This window comes from Rousettus aegyptiacus, unplaced genomic scaffold, assembly GCF_014176215.1.
Source record: "Rousettus aegyptiacus isolate mRouAeg1 unplaced genomic scaffold, mRouAeg1.p scaffold_m13_p_3, whole genome shotgun sequence".
In the NCBI taxonomy this organism is placed as follows: Eukaryota; Metazoa; Chordata; class Mammalia; order Chiroptera; family Pteropodidae; genus Rousettus; species Rousettus aegyptiacus.
In genome coordinates, this window is record NW_023416306.1 from 29,244,405 (window position 1) to 29,263,511 (window position 19,107).

The window sequence follows — 19,107 nt, forward strand, 5'->3', positions numbered from 1 at the left end:
ATGTCTATCGCATTACATAAAATTCATTTAATGTAAAATGCATATAAAGTCCTTTTTCTTCAGTTTTACACAGAAAGTTATGATAATGCATGCTGGCTATACTGCGCTTATTTATTTTTCCTATAACAAAGGTATTTTGAAGGTCTTCCTATCAGTTCAGAGGGCGTCCTCTTTCCTCTTTGCAGCCACGTGGTATTCCATGGTGTGGGCATACCAGGACTTATTCAACAACCCTGTACAGTATACAAACTTGGGTTGTTTCCAGTCTTTTGTTGCCAGAACCTGCACACATATCACTTCCCATATGTGTAAAGTCTAGCTAGAAAATAGGTTCCCAGAGGTGCAATTGCTGTATCAAAAGGAATGTGCATTCGTGATCTTGATAGATTTTGTCAAATTGTCTATCACGGTTGCGTGACCAATAGGCTCCCGCCAGAACAGCACGAGAATATCTGTTTCCTTACAGCCTTCCAAATAGTGTTTTATTGACTGGTCACATGATGTGGTGGCAAATGTCCCAGGTAAAGGCATGAACTCAGGGACAAAACTGCACCTCTAAGGGGGTCATCAGTGCAGTGAGGTAGTGGCACCTGCTGCTTAAGACTTTGAATCAACCTGAGCTGCAGCCTGCAGGCAAATTGCTCAATCTTTAGACTTTAATTGTCTCATCTGCAAAATGGGAAAATAATATCATCTTCATTGGGGTCATTGTGAGGGTTAGATGAGATGATGCATTTAAAGAGGGCTTCACCCAGTGCCTGGCACATGGCTGTGGGAGGCTGGCTGTGCACTAAGCAGGAGGGCGACTTTGGCCCAGACCCCCTTGTCTGTTTCCTCTCTTGTCAGGGAGGGAGCTAGGCTCATGGGTCTCTCAGCCGTCTTCCTGGTCTCAGGTCTGACATGTCTTTCTTCAGCAACTTGTGTGAGCTGCACTCACCCTTTCTCTCTCATGCTCATCAAAGGTATTCAGGAGTCTCCAGTGCCGAACGGTCACTCACTGCCGGGCAGAGATTTTCTCCGGAAGCAGGTGCGGGGAGACCTGTTCACGCAGCAGCAGCTAGAGGTACTGGACCGTGTGTTTGAGAGGCAGCACTACTCGGACATCTTCACCACGACAGAGCCCATCAAGCCTGAGCAGGTAACCCCCACAACTCACTGCCCGCCACACCTGCCACTCAAACAGAGGGTTGCTTTCCTGAAGGCATCTGGCAGGGTGTGGGTGAGAGTGCCAGGTTCTCCTCAGAGGCGGGTTTCTCTCTGTTCTCAACCAAACTTGGCCAGTTGTAGCATCCCATGAGGTCAGGAGGACTTGTTTGGGGCTCCGGTGACTTCTTGCCCTGGCGCCTCTGTCTCTTCGGCTGGCCGGGGGGTCATGATTTGTCTGGCTGCTCTGCCATTGCTGAATGGTGGCCTTTTCCCAGGGCTCTTTGTACAGGGAAGTGTAATGATCTTTTGGGCCACTTGAGGTGGTCTTGGGTCATTATCCCGTCAGTCAGGGTGAAGGTGGAAATATGTAAGCACCCTACGGCCACATGCCATGTTATCGTGTACCCCACTGTCAGCCCTCGTCAGGTCGCCCTGTCTGCTTCTAGAGACTGAATCCAAGAATCTGGAAATGAAGAAGTGTCTCACTGGACACGCATAGCTGGGTCATTTGCAAGAGAGGGAAAGCAACGAGAGGATGAGAGGATGACTGTTGCTGAGCAGCCCCCTGCTCTGCCCTGGGCCTGAGAGGCAGTCACTGCCTATGGCTGCAGACATGGGACAAGGAAAGCTCTGCCCGCTGAGAGGCTCTTGGGGCTTGGATAAGATCCAGATTCAATTCAGGAAACTCGTTCCTGATACGCAGTCAGCGCCGGACACGAGTCAGAGAGACCTTGAGCAATGACTTTCCCAGCAGTTGGCTAGCTGGTACTGGTGGTAAGGACTGGCCTTGCTGAGCTTCTTCTACATACTAATTGGATGATGTTTCTGAAGTTTTTCCAAAGAGCCATTCAGAAATCATGTACCTGTGTGCACAAGCTCCAGTGGGGAGGAAAGGTGCCAGAGAGGACATTGGATGGTGAGGAGTGAGCAGGGCCTCGTTGACAGTTTAACTGTCTCTCAGCATCTCTTGTGAAGGCTCTCACAGACTATCTACTCACTTCGTTTTCAGATGGGGAAATGAAACCCAGAGAGGCAAAGAGGCTTACCTAAGGTCACACAGCAAGTTATATATTCACTTAGCAAACATTGATGAGTGCCTACTATGTGCACGGCACAGAGCTAGGTACTAGGGGTACAGTAGTGAACAAGAAAGGCTTGGACCTGCTCTCAGGAAGCCTTACAGATGTGTGGAAGAATCATAGTAAATAAGAACGGCCCAAAGGTTTGCAGATTACAGGTGTGCTAGGTGCTGAGGAGGGGCCATCTGAGTTTCTCTGAAAGCATAAAGCTAAGACTGAGCCGGCTTGAAAGGGAAATGCACTTATGCTGAACCCTGAAGGGGTTGGGCTGAATCAGGAGAAGGGACCCGGGGGTGGCAGAATGTGGCTGGCAAACGGAAGAGAAAGTGCGAAGGCCGCGAGGTGAGAGGGAGCATGGCAGGAGTGAAGAATGGAAAGAGGGCCAGCGGCGGTGCTTCGAGGAGTAGGCTGCCAGGAGGGGCGGGAGGTGATGTTGGGGAGATGGCCCTGGTTGTGTAGGCTGTGGTCAGGATTTTGGCGTTTTCTTCTACAAGTCAAGTGAAGTCTCTTCTGGAAATGAGTTAGTTGTCTGGGCTGGACAGAGTTGATCCCGCAGAGTCTACATGCTGGGCTTTAGGGAAAAGGGTCTATTTGTATCACAAACAGCCTTTCCCACTGCTCAGAGCCCTTCTGAAAGCCGGCTAGAGCCACATTTCATCTAACGCAGGAGGAGAAAGAAAAGGGGCTAAATCAGGAAAACCTTCTTGGATGAGGCCTACCTTTCTCTTCAGAATATGGGAAAAAAATTTGTCTTCTAACCGTTGGCAAGATCAGATAATTTTAGCTCTAGCAGTGACTACGGAGGCAAACTTTCAACTCTTTTATTTTTAAGAGGTCCAGAGATGGGACAAGATTGGTGTGAAATCACCCAGCATGTGAGCGCTGAAGAGTGAGGGCCCAGGCACAAAGCCTCCAGCGTTTCTATTAAGCCCTTTTTTGCTCAGTGCGAACATCCAGTGTTAGTGACTATGCTTCCTCTGTGTTTCACAGGATCCTCATGGAAACTCAGAATCTCGGTCATAGTTCATTTCACTTGGAATGCCCAGAAGGACGGGGCAGAAGCTACAGGGCTTCATAATGTATCCACTCACTTTCTCAGACACTTGCATATGCTCATTTATCCAACATATTTCTTGCATGCTGGCCGTGAGCCTGGCACAGTGCCAGGTACCCAAGGGAGGAAGGATGAATCGGGCATTATCAGCCCTGCCCATGGCCTCACAGGGGCAGTGTGATGTGGATTCAGACTTTGCACAGCAAGGGAGAAGGTTCTGTGAGCTCTGATGAATGGAGACTTGGAACTCAACTAGGAGCATCAAGGGGGATGTAATGGAGGGGGAGATGTTGGGGGACAGGTTGATAGGTCCATGTAGAGATGGGGCCTCACAGGGAGGAGACCTGAACTGCAAACTCTGTGAGGGCTTCTTTTCTCGCAGTCCTGCTGTGTCCTTCAGAATGATGCGGACACGGCTGGGCTGTGGGCCTGTCTCTGACTGCGTGGGCTGAGGCGGGGCCTGCAGGCGAGCCTCGTGGTGCCATAATGACTGACTCAGAGCTTTCTGATTAATCTGCTTCACCTCCCTGTAATGTGCCGTAATTAGGAGAGATGGAAGGTGAGGCCGTGGGGCTGCTGGGCAAACGCACAGGCACTGGACTATGAATGACATACCCTCGCTCCCAATTCCCAATCACTTTGGACAAATGATGGTCCGAGCAAGGGGCCGCAGGCTGGGAAGGCAGCCGCGTCAAGGATACAGATTCCTCGAGCCTCCTCATGCTCGCTTTTGCTTTGCCTTGTGAGCCCCAAAGAGGTATTTCGGTGGATCCAGGGAGGGAGCCTGGAGCGCTGGCCACTGAGGCTGGCCCTTCTTCCATTGTGAACAAATCTGTGACTCCAAGGGCTTGTGGCCTGTGTGGGGCTTGCTGTCAGTTTCATTGAGCAGCCTGGAGGGGAAGAAAGAGCATTTGCTGGCCTTGGAATTGGGGGAGTTTGACTTGAGTCCTGGTTCTGCCCTGATGGGCAAGTCACTTTTTCTCTGGAACTCAGTTTCCATGCCTGTGGCAGTAATAATTGTGATTTTGATGACAAGCGGCGGCAGTAGCAACAATAACAATAGTGATCTTCCTCGCCTGTGCATGATTATTGTACACTTTTCTAAGATCTTTCGCATTCATTCTCTCATTAGACTCTTAATGTAAATGCCTGCTAAGCAGGCTGGGCAAGATTTGTGAGCCCCGTTTTACAGACTGGAGCATTTTTCCCTAGACCATGGTTTTTCAGGGCCAGGTGGCTTCTGGGACTAGTGAAGGCCATAGCGCGGGCATTTGACGTCAGAATCCTGTCTTCATCTTGTGCAGGATGGTTACATGGGCCTCCAGGTCCCCAGACAATTCTAGGAGCCAGTTGTCTGATGGCTGGTTTTTCAGAACTGGTCTTTTACAGCCAGAGTCCACCAATCAGAACCCTCAGAGACTTGCCCTAGGCTTGGGTCCTCAAATCCTCTTAAACCACCCACCCAATAGCCCCTGGGGAAGAATGTTCTTTCTTCTTCAGGGCCAGGCTGAGGTTCTGCCAATCACTGCCACAAGCTCACTTTGTTGCATTTCTTGCCAAGATCTATCCTGGGTGGATGGGCCCAGGCTTCTCGCTTTTACAGGGAAACTTAGTAAACCCTTGGCCCTGGGTAGAAGGGGTTAATGTATACACACTCCTGGGGCAATGAAACACTTCCTTTTCAAAATGGTTATCGAAAAAGCAATTCTGCTTTCCCTACATGTGGAGTGAGTAAAAATCACCTTGGAAGAGAAGAGAGAGAGAGAAAAAAAAAAAAAGAAACAACTGCTGGTGGCTGCGTGCCTGTTGCGAACAGTGGAATCTGTTTTAGTAAAACTCGAGCTGACATCGTCGTGGGCGTTGTGCTCCTGGCAGGAGCTGGTCCCTCCTCCGGCCTCGGTAGGAAGGCCGCCATCGAGCACAGCCTGCCGTATTTACTCTCGGCAGACTATTAACCAACACCAGGCTATTAATCTGGCTTTTGAGCCTTCACTAAAGCCCATAAAAGCTCACAGTTGTCAAATGGAGTTCATTTTAATTTCCTTTCAATCACAGTAAATTATTCAGGTGATAAATCAGCTGGAGCAGCCTCCTGGCTGTAATAGAAACCCTAATTCCTGGCTAATTATCCAGCCCATTGCTGCCAACAGATCAATACGGGCACAAAATGGAACGGGCCCAGGGCCCTCCCTCCCATTGGGCCAGAGACAGAAAGACAGCTGGGGAAGGGGGACGTGCTGCTGACCTCCCGGGAAGTTCAAAGGTCACAGGGGTTAAATTGGGAGAAGGCCTGTCCCTTGTCTAACAGAGAAAGCCACCAGAAATGCCTCCTGCTCTCCTAAGCTGCTTTGCCCTCTGAACGGTGGCATTTCTTCAGGCTGGTAGGCCTGGGGCTGAGCATTGCCTCCTCCCGTGGGCATCCTGCTCCTTGGAAGGGGCTGGTTTGTATTTCTAAGTGCGACTGAGCTTAGCCGTCAGGGATGGCCTTGAACAACTACGTGAGTCAGAAAAAGGGCTGGAGACTGGGGAAAAAGAGGTGGCAGCACACTTTCTTCAGGAATCTCACGTTCCTCTGTAGTGGTTCTGTGCCCACCAAGAGAGGAGGGGGTGAGGAGACAGGTGTGCAGGCTGAGAAAGGGGGACGGCTTCCCGGAGGAGGTGTCATGAGTGCTGCGCCTTGAGAGGTGGGCAGAATCCAAGTCTGTAAGCATGGTAGAGGTGCCTGGAGGGGACATTCTAGGCAGAAGGAACAGCATGGGCAAAAGTTTGAAGGAATGCCAGTATGGCAAGGAGCTGTAAGCTGGTCTAGGTGCTTGGAATGCAGGGTGAGTGAAATGAAGCCAGGGATATGGGGCTGGAAAAGCAGGAGAGGACTTAATCCCCAAGGGCTGGAATGTGGACGTAAGGAGGTTTGGCTTTGCTTTCGAGTCACTGTGCCCTGAGGAGCCCTGAGTCTGTGGCCTGGACTACTCTGCTCACGCAGAAGCAACCTTCACCAGGGTCTCCTGCCTCCTGCCCTGTCCCTGCTGCTCCTGTTGGATCTCTTTTCCTGAAACCCATTGCCGTGAGAGACTCTCAGGGTTTCCCACCACTCGAAACCCTGGCCACAGCCTTTCATCCGCGCCACAGCCTTCCATCTCCATCATGACCTTTCGCTGCCCCATGTCCCTCTGCCTGCCCACGAGATGCTCTGACTGTGTCTGGGCCTGAGCCCTCACTACTAACACGGGCTGGGCTCTTCCTTTGTTTGAGGAGGCCATGGACCATGGGCTGGTGTGTGTGTGTGTGTGTGTGTGTGTGTGTGCACGCGCGCTCGCGTGTGCATGAGCGGGGAACACCAGGGATGGCCCTGAGCAGGCAGGGTGGCAGGTACTGCAGTTATTGTTCCTTTCTTAATGTTGTTCTCACTTCAAGCTCCTGCTCACAGTTTCCCTGCATGGAACATTCTTTCAGCCTGTTTCTAAATCTACCCTGTCCACGCCCAGCAGGAGTCCTGCTTACCCTGGGAGGTCTTCACTGACCCACGTCAGCCTGCACTGACTTGCCTCCTGCATCAGGTTCTAATCATTACTGTTGTCATTGCTGTAGTGACTGTGTATTCATTGGTTACCAGGTACCTGGCTGTGTTCTGAGGAGAACCCTTCTTGCTTCTTTTTCTCCTCATCAGAGCAAGAAGAAGCCTTTGTAAGATTTTAAACCAAGGGCTCTCAGGATCCAGTCCAATACAGATTAGATTATTCTGGGTGCTGTCAGGAGAGTTGGAGGGTTGAGAACCAAAAGACTATTGCCAAGGTGCAGACAATGTTGCTGTACCCTAGATATTGCTGTACCCCTGCAGACAGTTGCCTGCCCAGTTTGTGGCCCCATGATGCACTGCTTCTCTCCTCTCCCCTCCGCTCCACTCCCCTGCTTCCTCCCACCTACCCCCAGATCTGCCCTACCCTCAAATCTCCAGCCAGGCTCCTATGATTACTAGAGTTGAGCTCAGATTTGATTCTGAGTTTCCTGATGATCAAAGCAAAATGGGAAACACAGTCAGTTGTGTGTTTCTCACTGTCCACCAGGGGAAAATAGGCCAGTTCCCCAAAGGAAGCAAGGTTTTTTCTGACAGAGTGGAAAGGAAATTGTCCCATGGGCTTCCAGTAAGGGGCCCTGTGGAGGCAGTGGGCACAGTCCCCAACAGGTATACCTGTTGTAATACCTGCAGCAGGTATTACAGGGCTCTGTCCTATGGGTTAATGTAATGGCTACACGCTTATTGGTGTATTTCTTTAGGGGTAGCTCTGCTGTGACCACACAGCTCAAGAATGCAGCCTTTCTAATAGCCCAACCTAAACTTAAAAAACCCAGACACTCTGGGGCAGCCATTCCTAGATTTTTCAATTTTATTGTCCAGGAAGATGTGTTACCACCTTGGGATTTTGTGATCTCCTGCCACCCAAGGGTACCCCTGGGAAAATGTCCCCGCCATTTGGGAAGGTTTAATCTATAGGAATGTACCTCCCCCCATCAATTCACTTCCATCAATTCAACTTTTGAAGAGAAGAATTTAGTGGTTTGCATTTGACTTCTCTGATGAGGGCTTGGTGTGCAAGAACTTGGAGAATGTTGAAGGAAGGAAGAGTCATACATTTTAGAGATTAAAGAAGCAGATGGCTCACCAACTCAGTTGCCAATGGATAAGACTGAACCAAGAGAAGGCATGGGTGGATCTTCCCATGTGTAGCAGGCATTCTGACCTAGTTGCTACCTGGAAGACTTCTGATGTCAAGGCACAGTGATGCTGCCCAGTGGTGAACTTGGTCCGGTGAATGTCCTGGGCTCTGACCAGTCAAATGAGTGACTTCTCTTATAAGAGAGTGAAGAGAGTGGTAGTGGCAGGGAGAAGGGCAAAAGTCCTTTTCCCAATTCTTCCCAGCATGAGGAGATGGGGTAGAAACCCCTTCCTGAACTGAGATGCTTATGCAAGATTTAACTTGAATGTCATCTTGCCTTTAGAATGAGGTAATGGCAAGAATTATGCTGGAATTCTTGCTCCCTAGAGGTACTGGGTACCTCTAGACCATTCATACTCTCCTTTTTTCTTCTACTGTCATCATCTCAGTGACCCAGGGGTGAAAATTACATGGACTCTGTGGAGCCTCAGCCTTCTTCATTAGGGATGCCCATTTCTTCCTAAAGAGCTTTTAAAATATTTTCTAAACAAGAGAGTACTCTGAGTATTTTTGACTTCCTGCGGATCAAACAGAGGGATGTCTACCCAAGAAAAATCACTGTGCTGCATTTGCAAGACTGAGGAATATTTGAGGGAACACTGAGCAAGTTGCCATACTGTAAGCATGGGACAGACCCCTGGGCTTTCGTGATGGCTCTTGGGATAGTGATTTTTCTCTGGGTCATGGTTTCTGCATTTGAGGTGGGGGATTAGACTGGGACGTCCTTGAGATCTATGCCAGCTCTAACATTCTGTGAGAGATAAAAGAAATTGGAAATCTGTCTCTTATTTTTATTTTGACTTGTTTACAGTTTTTCCCCTTGTGTATTCCACCTTTTAGATGACAGGAAAATTCTGTGTATGTGGGATTTAAAGATTACAAGCAAATTGTCAAAGAGCTGCCTGTACCTTGCTGTGATGTTCTTTCATTCATTTATTCATTCATTCATCCAAGAAATTTTTTACAGATATGCCATGTCAGTGACATTGACCACCTGTGCTGTGTGGCATAAAGTAACAGCAATAGATGCAGCCAAAGGTACTATGTGAAATTTGATTTTTGGGTAGAAGATTTCCCCCCTAAACAAGGCTAACCAATATTTGCAATAAAAAGAGACAAAAAAAAAATCCCCAAAAGAATAGGTAATTCCAGTCCTACAGCTTGTTTGTTTTGAAAATACTCTAGAAATTTGGCTTAAGGAATCCAGCTATTTACAAAGCTCTTAAAAAACCCTGAACCCTTATTATTTTTAAATTACAAAAAAAACAAAAAAAAAGAACATAGATTTCTGGTTTTGCTAACAAAGTCTGAGCTGTTGCAGATACTCCTCCCATCTCCAACAGTAAAAATACTGGATCAAATATAACAATAAATTATATTGTATATATATCTGAGTTTTAAATAAGGAGAGAGAAATACTCAGGAGCTAGAATTAAGAAGGAGCTCAAAGCCAGAACTTTAAATGCATGAGCTAGTGGCCCAGGCTACTGGTCGTGGATGTAACTCCTAGTGAATGGGGCCTGGGTTTTGATGCTGAGACAGAAAATATGGCCTTAGACATGATATGGAAGTTGGAACTGAAACTTCTGTGAAAAACTTGAAACCTGGAAGGACTAGACTTTGTATAAGTGCTAGGAAAATTTTATCTACAGACTGAGGGAAGCTGCGAGGAAACTGATTTTGCATAGGACTCAAGAGTGGAACAAACTTTTCTCATGGGAAGTTGAAATCCCAAGCCTGTGCCACATACAGGTGTGATATCTCACTTTATATTATTCATGAGAAACCCAAGAAGAGAAATTAATAGAAAAACTGGGCTCATATCAGTGAAATTCTTAAGATGCACAATCCTTTCACAATCCAGTATGAGAAGTAAAAACTAGTTTTTTAAGCCAAAAAAAAATTTAGTCATCAAAATTAAAAATTTAATTGATGGGTTAACTACCAGGTAAGACACAGTTGAATAAAATATTAGCGATTTGGGTGGCAGAGCTGAAGAAATTGCCAGGAATGCAGCACAGAAATCTAGATTTGGAAAATATGGAAGAGAGGCTAAGAAATAAAACAAAATTTTATGAGAAGTTCCAACATGCATCTAATAGTTTCCCTGGAAAAACAAATAGAAAAAAATAGAAGTGAAATGATATTTGAAGAAATAATGACTAAGAAATTTGTAGAACATGGTTGTTGCAAGATATGTGTCACTACATTGAACAGGCGCACTAAATCCTAAGCAAGCCAAATAAAAATAAATGCACATCTAGGTAAAGCTGTAGTGAAGTTGAACATCAGGGACAAAATTATAAAAGCAACCAGAGAGCAAGTACAACCTTTAGATTGACTTTTTAAAGCATCCACAGAAGTCAGAAGACAATAGAAAATATCTTAAAGTGTTAAGAGATAACAGTTAACCTATCATTTAAATGATCATTTAATAGTGAAGGCAGATAAAGCCATTTTCAGACAAAGGTGAAGTTTACCATTCACAGACTCTTACTGAACTGCTAAATAATGTCCTAATGAACTCAAATAAGAAGGACATGAGAAATTTCCAGTTTCACCTCTGACATAAAGAACTTGGAAGTTGTGTTGCTTTCATATTTACAATAGGAAATAAAGAATCAAGTGAGCTTGAAGGTCTGTCAATAGAAACTTCCCAAACTAAAATGCAAAGAGAAAAAAAAAATAATGAAAAAACAAAAACCACTGTAACAGAATATTCAAGAATTGTGTGGTAATTTTGAAAGGAGTGACATAAGGAGTGGAATACTAGAAGAACAGAGAATGAAAAAAAATATTCGCAGTAGCTGAGAACTTTCCAAAATTAATGAGAGATACCAAGCCACAAATGCGGGAAACTCAGATACTGTCACAGATGCAGGAACTCAGAGAATATTAAACTATTTAGATATCAACACCTGCATATGTCATATTCAAACATCAGAAAACCAAAGACAGAGAAAATCTTGAAAAAATCCAGAGGAGGAAAAAAGCACCTTACTTACAGAGGAACAAGAATAAGAATTACAGTGGATTTCATGTCAGAAGCCATGCAAAATAAGAAGATAGTTATGTGAAATACTTAAAGTATTCAATGAAAAAACCTACCAACCAAGAATTCTTGGGAAATGATTCTCCAAAAGCGAAGGAGAAATAACAGGCTTTCTCGGCCAAACAAAAATGAATTGAATTCATGACCAGCAGACCTATCTTGCAAGAAATGTTAAAAATATATATTATTTAGAGAGAAGAAAAATAATATAGGTCGGAAACTCATCTACACAAAGGAGGGGAGTCAGAGAAGAAATAAATCAAGGTAAAATAAATTCTTTTATTTTTCTTATTCTTAATTGATCCAAAGGGTAACTGTTTAAAGTAATATTGGTGACGATGAAAGGAGTGATTATATCATATGGATGAGTGAAATGAGTGACAGCAGTGTTACAAGGGACAGGAAGGAGGAATTGAGAGTACTCTGTTAGAAGGTAACTGTACTACAGTTGAAGAGGGACAGTGTTATTTGGAGATGAACTTAGATTAGTTAAACCTGTATGTTGAAAACTCCAGGACAACCACTAAAACCTTATTTTTTTTTGACTCAAAAAATTTTAATTGTGGTAAAAAAACAATGTAAAAATTACCTTCGTAACTACATTTAAGTGTGCAGTTCAGTAGTGCTAAGTAGATAAAATAGAATCATATGATGTCTTTAATTAAATAGAGAGAAGGAAGAAAAAGAGAGGAGGGGGAAGAAATGAAGATCCAGTTCAATGAATAGAAAATAGTTACAAACAGAGTAGATATTATTCCAACTATATCAATAATTGCTTTAGATGTGGATAGTCTAAGTATCTCCATTAAAAGACAAAGATTGTTAGAGCATATCTAAAAAAAAAACCACACAAGACTCAACTATATGTTGCCTACAAGAAAGATATGAAATACAGAAGGAAAGAACGGGATTTAAGAAGCCATGATAAACAAATACATTGATAAACAAAGGATAATCTAAATAACTATTGACTATAAAAATAATGACTAGTTTTGGGGTTTATAAACAAATCAGGAAAAAAGAACATGTAAGATTAGGACTGGGCTGATATGAGTTGAAAATCTAAGATCCTTGTATTACTCAGGAGGATAGATATATTGATAAATTTAGATTTGGTTATGTCAAGCATGCAGGTGAGCAAATTAAGGAAAATCATTAAAAGCAGAGTAATGTAATATATAACTTCCATACCAGAAGAAGCAAAAATACTCAGTGAATCCAATAGAAGACAGGAAAGGGAAATGCATGGTAAATTAAAAATACAAATTTAGATGGTAGGTGATAGAAATAAATGAAAATATTTGATTAGTTTCAATAAATATAAATAGATTGAATTTGCCACACAACACAGATATGAAAAATAACCAAAACCCAGAAATATGCTATTGATGGGGATTAACCTAAAACAAAATAGTACTGAAAGATTGCAAGTAAGAAGTTAGGAAAATATAGACCAGGCATATACTAACCAAATAAAATGTGATAGAGGAATATCACTGTCAGATGACATAAACTTTAAGACCCAAAGTATCCTCAAAGACAAAGAGGCTCATTACTTAATGATAACAAAGACAATGTTTGCATTTAGCAAGAGTCTCAAAATACTTAAAGCAAAATTTTTCAATAAACGTGAAAAAAATTCCATAATGTTTTTGGAGACTTTAACATTACCTCTCTTACTAATGGATAGATTAAGGTGACAAAAATTGACAAGGACATTTGTAAGATTTGCACAACACAATTAACAAGCTTGATTAAATAGACATTTAAAGACCAACAATTAGAAAGTATGTATACTTTCCAAACAAACAGAAAGTAGGTATGGAAAGAACACTTACAAAGAATGACTATGCGCTCGTTGTGAAAGCAAGTCTCAGCAAGACCAAAATTCACATTGCGGACTGTGTGCTTTGATCACGGTGCACTAAGATTAAAATTATAATGGTCTCCAATCTTCAGTATGTTTGGAAGTTACAAAACAGACTAGACTTTCTGAAAAAAAATCCATGGGTCAAAAAAAGGAATCCTAATGGAAATTACAAACTATTAGAACTGAACAACCAAAGCACCCAAAATAGCAATACCACCACTACACATCAAAACTTGTGCAATTAAGCTAACGTGATACTTAGAGGGAAATACATAACTTTAAGTGCATTTATTTAAAAAGGAATATAAAAGGGTAATGAGTTAAGCATTCAACTCAAGAAGTTTTAAGAGTAGCAGAGTAAATTCCATTAAGGCAAAGCAAGAGGTAATACATGTGTGTTGCAAAAAATTCAGACAATACAGAATCATACTAAATAAAAATGAAATACTCTCTTCCTATTCCTGGCCTAATCTGTGTCTCCTTAGAGAGTCAGCAGTAACTAATGAAAGAAGAAATTTTTTGACTCACGTATTCTAAAAATAGCAGTGAGTGGCTAGTTATAGCTATAATGGTGGGTGGATAGGCCTCGGTATAAGAATTTATAAAACAGACAAGGGGATATGGAGATTAAGAGAAGCACTGGTGAGAGAGATCTAGGGGCGTTTGTGTTGTCTGTGAACTCAGTCATGTGGCTGCCACTGAAAGCAAACTCTGGACTGCTTTCTTCTGCGGCGGTTAGGCCACATGTGTGTGGGACTCCAGGTGGGTGCCTCACCTTAAGAGGGGTGTTCACTAATTGGAAGATGACCAGAAGAGGTGACCAGGTTGGGACTAGACCTAAGAACGAATATTTACTAAGCACTTGATATGTGCCGAGTACTGTGCTTAACTCTTATATAGAGCCTTGTGCGCCTCCTCCATGCTCTGTGAAGTAGGTGATGTAAAATGATTCCCATTTTACAGATGGGAAAACCAGGACGAGGGAAGACAGCAACTTATCTAAGGACCCATAGGTAGAAAGTTTGGGAGCTAGATCATAAAGCCAGGCAGTTGGAGTCCAGAGCCCGAACCTTGAACCACCATTTACCCTGCCCCCACCTGCACCACCCCGACCCCAAACCTGTCTCTAGAGACTCTTGTGGAGGAATTGGAACCAGCTGGCCTGGAGAAGAAAAAGCTTGGTAGATACCCAAGAGTGTAATCCAGTCCTAGAGGGGTCCCCTGGAGAAAGAGCAGACTTACGTGTGGCTTCAGCGGGCAGACTCAGGACCCAGGTGGAAATTAGGGGCAGCTTTCAGGGGTTGAGGAGACCTTCCAAACAGGGAGCATTCAACATGGGCAGTGAGGCCACTTGGGAGGAGGGTCAAGGAAAGCCTTTAAGCATTGGATGGGGTCTTGGGAAACTTGACAACCATGGTCCCTTTCAGCTCTGAGCTTTGGCATTCTGGAACAGATGGGATTGCCTTTCCTATCTTCTGTTTTGATGGATTTGTTGCTCTTTTTCTGATGGCTTGGCTGTGAAACAAAACGGGATGAATTTATTGAAGACCATCACATAGTCCAGTTCAGTGTCAGTGCTTTTAAGGATACAGATAATTCTAGAATCAAGGTAAGGTAATCGGTGATGTCATTATCATTTTGGGCCCCCAAGAGGGCAGATAACTTTATCCACCTGTTGTTCTTGGCAAGAACCAGCTCATCAGGATGAGGGTGTGAAAGGAGCATAAGGTCTTGCGGTCTCGGAATAGACCAATTTTAAACGACAGGATAAGATTCTACCTGTGACCATCCATGGAGCTGGGGCAACAGCTGAGGAATAAAGATCAAGACCAGTAGAGTCATAGAGGTGTGCTCAGTGAGGTTGAGGACAGGTGAATATGATGGTGGGAGGACCCCAGGATGGGGGCATCTGTCAGGAAGGATTTATACAGTTCCCTAACAGTGAACTGGGGTGGGGGGACTGGCTTGGGTAGATTCTTGGGGTCCTGTGACAGGATGGTGTGTGGAGCTGTGCCTGGCATTGGTGCTGGGGAAGAGTGAGTGTGCAGAGCCCTTTGCTTTTCCCAGAAAGTCACGGGGAGAAGATGCAAAGGACCAAAGTCTAGAGGACCCTGGAGGCAGGATGGCATTGCAGTTAAGAATGCAGGCTTCCAAAGCGGCGGCTTGTGACTTTGCAAGCTGTTATGTTACTTTTGAGCCTCTTGGGAGATTATGATAATAAGTGATCACAGGCTTGCCTCAGAGTCTGTGTGATCTTCCTTTATTCCTGGGTTTGAGCAGGTAGGGAGCTTTTCTTCTTTTGTGTACAGAGTTGTTTTAAACCTACTTGGCTTTCCCATTGCTTTCACCTCAGTTTTCTCATATGTAAAATGGGATCATGATGGTTCTTGTGTCATTTTGGTTGTACTGATTAAGTGAGGCGAACATAAAAAGGGCTTAGCAGAGGATCCGGCCCATTATCATTATTATTATCATTATCATCAAGGAGCATTTTGCCACAGCAGAGGTTCATCAGGGCAGAGAGACAGGGTCATGATGGGGAAGGGATCAGGGCTGGTTGGGCAGAATGGGAGTGCGAGAGGAGGCAGAGAGGCTGGAATCGTCGGGAGGGAGGGAGGAGAGATGGACTGCGGGCACTGTCTGACCTGCAGCAGTAGAACATTTGAGCTGTGGAGTTGCTGGGGACTTTCTCCTCCCCAGGCTTTCTCTGTTTTTACTGTTTGCCTGGTTATAGATTACACAGGCAGATGAACTCAGGCATGGAGGTGAAAATCCCATTAAAGTAATCAAAGTAACAATTTGTACCACTTTTAGAACTTCTGCCTGAGGAGCTAAGAAATCTTCGTAATAAATTATTAATTCTGGGTTGTATTATAAGAATTTCTCCCTACAAACAAGCACATTAATATTTCTCTGTTGGCGTGACAGAGGACAGGAGTTCTCTAGTCTCCGAGATCTGTCTTGAAGAGAGAAGAGGGTATTAATACTCAGAATTCAATACTTCTGAGCTTGTTCATGTCCCTCCTGGGAGGAAGGGCTGGGACCGTGCTCTCAGGGACTCCTGCCATTCCCCTCATACTCAGCCTTTCTGGGGACCCAGGCGGCATTACGTTGGTCACTCATGCTGGCCATACGACAAGGTGGTTCAGATCGAGGGCTCTGAAGTTTGCCTGGTTCTTCCTGGAACCTGGCATCTGCACTTACCTGCTGTGTGATCTGATCGAGTTGCCCAGTCTCACTGAGACTCAGTGTCCCCACCCACAAGAGGAAGATGGGGATGCTAGTGTGCCCTTCCCAGAGTTGGTGTGAGGACAAAAGGGGAGGCTCATGGGAACACTCAGTAGAGGTTATTTATCATTATTATTTATATCCTCAGAGAATGCCTGAATGATGGAGACAAGGCTCCTGCCCCGACAGACCTGAGAGTCTGAGGGGCTGCACAGGAAGTAGATGGGGAGGAAGATGAGTAAAGAGGGTGCCAGGTGGAAAAGAGGAAGAGCAAAAGCATGGAGACCTATGTGTGTATAATCTGGGGAAGGGGAGTAGTTGCAAGTGGCTGGAGCGTGAGGGGTGGGTTGATGACTCTAGAAAGCCTTTTAAAAAATACACATACACACTAAATGAAGTGTAATATAACATATAACGTAATAATAGATCTGGACAGTGCATACACTTAAATATTTTATTTGTATTATTCATTTAATCCTCATAACAAGCTCTTCCAGGTTGGTGTTTATTTTCCTCATTTAAAAGGTGAGGAAACTGAGGGAATGATACTTGATACACACACAAGGTTTAAAATTTTTATGTTATGTTTGCCTGGCAAGACACATGCAGTAGGTTTGGTTACCCGGCGTGGTCTTTATTGTCTTTTAAACCTCAGTACTCATCACTTTTGGTTGTTGGAGTGTGAGGATTGTGTCTGGAGCTGTTGGGAAGGGGAACATTGCTTCCCTGTGGGACACTTTTAGGAACCGGTATTGTTCTCAACAAAGTCATTTATGAACAGAATATGTGTATCAAACTATAGCATATGGAATAAATCTGGAGAAATTCTATGCGATCTGTGCCCTGGGGGCTTCACGATAGATTCTCTCACTGCTAACCTTTCTGAGCCTCTTTAGAATAGATATTTGGGATCTGGAAAAAAATAACCATTTCCCTCCTGTTTTGGCCCTGGGCGTGGCTGCCTCCTCATTTATTCCTTGTGATTTATGAAGTTAGAAGCTAAGAAGCAGAAGGTGGGAAGGTGGGCCATAGGGCTTTCGAATTCTGTTGGGGACCTGCCTGTTGGTAAATAAGTTACCTCACGTGTCGCCTGGGGATGCCTCATAGCTCACCAGTGAATCCGAATATCCTACAAAGGACTTTAACCAGAAAGGGCCCAGGCGAGCCAGTGACCTATCACCAGCACTCAGTTTTCTCTTCCATTACCCAGGAATCAGAAACCTGCATCTGTGCTGGGGCAGCAACAATTCAGAAATGTTCATACACAACCTTAAAAAGTGAACCTGCATTGCCTTGGACAAGCTCAGGTACAAGAAAATCTTATGGGAGGACATACCATTGGCCATTAGTTTCCATAACATGGCATATTTGGGGTCCTAATCTCTAGATGTTTCAACCTGAAGATTGGGAGCCCAGCTTCTGGCTGGTTCTGGGGAAGTTTATTTTCCCAGCTCTACAAATGGAGATCAGTTGCTTCGAATTCTTTAGATCTCGGACTGGTTCCCAGTAACTGCTACCTGATTTGAAAACTCAAGCTGGCCATCTGTGCACCAGGAGACACATACAGGAATGCTCAGAGAAGCACTGCTCGTTGTGGCTGAGTTCCCAAAGCTCAGAGAAGGCTGGACTGGCATCTCTGTGAGACTCCCGATGGAGCAGCACAAGTTTCCTGCACATTTACCTTTTCGTTTGCTTCTTTTGGGTGAGATATGTGTGCTGCATCCTGGCGTAGAGAGCTCGAAGTTGGATACTCTCCAGTCTGTGACCATGCCGTTTTATAATAATGGAGCATTTACATCGTGCCAAGCACTTGGTCTGAGTGTTTAGTGTGTATTAACTCATTTATCCTTTCAACAGCCCTGTGAGGTGGGGACTTTTATTATCTTAATTTTACAGATGAGGAAAATGAGGAACAAAATGGCTAAGTAACTTTCCCAAGGCCGCACGGCTGGTGAGTGGTGGTACTGGTATTTGAAAATCGGCTCCCCTGTTTCATTCAAGGAGTGGCCCCAACGACTGGACACGGTTTGATCCAATTTACCAAGAAGAATGGCTGTGGGCCAAATATTCCAAAATAAAAGTTTCTGTTTTTTAGGACCCTTTCCCTCTGTTTGAACAGATCTATAAATAGCAATTCATTTTACCAAGTTGCTTGATTTGGTTATCTTGACATGGATTTCATCTTGAAAGGTACTGGAAGTAGCAGGAATTTTATTTCCTTCGTTTTTTTTAGCAAAAGAGATGGGAATGTGGCTACATCCATCTCAGATATCTTCTGGGACATAACCCTTGTGACAGTGCTAAATGGAGGAGAACTCTGTGTCTCCATCATCTAGAGATCTCTATGTTGGCCTGGATCCGAAACAATTTTTAAGGAGATTCCCGTTCGTGCCAGCAGGTATGGTCCGCTCACCTCTGTAAGGCTTCTGGCCTGGGTCCCTGTCAGGCCCCTGAGTGTTAACAAGAGGGTGTCATTGTCACATTCGGCTGGGCCTGCATTTAACTGTGAGCACATAGGGATCCTGCCACTTGTTAGGAATAAAAATGTTTCCCATTTTTATTAGATTGGCTCAGAGAAGCGATATTTACAGAGGATTGCTTGTAGAACGTATAATCTGTATCTTCCATTTATTCTAAAACTATTCCTAGATCAAGTCATTTAACTGGGTAACTGAACCACCTGTATAATCCCCTTAGAGTTATTTTTACTGAGTTGTACTTTGGGGGTGATACTTGAACCTGCATGAGAGACACCCGAAAGAACAACCTGGGGCAGTCATCCCTGGGTCTGGAGGACAGTTATGGTTTCTCAGCTCGCTCTTTAGAAAGGGCCAGGAGAACCCTGTCTGGTCCGAGTCAGCAGGAGAACTTGTAAGTCTGCATCTCGTGGACTCTGTAAAGTAATGTAGCAGGTTTCTCTTCCAATTGGCAGCGAGGAGGGTCAGATGTGGTTCCTCCCACAG

General features: G+C 44.6%; 1 protein-coding gene across 4 annotated transcripts in view; it reads left to right on the forward strand.

The window, feature by feature from the left end:
* Window positions 1–19,107, forward strand: part of PAX5 (paired box 5) — a 169,840-nt gene that overhangs the window by 61,441 nt on the left and 89,292 nt on the right. For all 4 annotated transcript variants that reach the window (XM_036238530.1, XM_016130273.2, XM_016130275.2 and 1 more), the window contains one exon: window positions 963–1,138. In XM_036238530.1, the coding sequence (XP_036094423.1) occupies window positions 963–1,138 (176 nt within the window). The remainder of the gene's footprint in view (window positions 1–962; window positions 1,139–19,107) is intronic.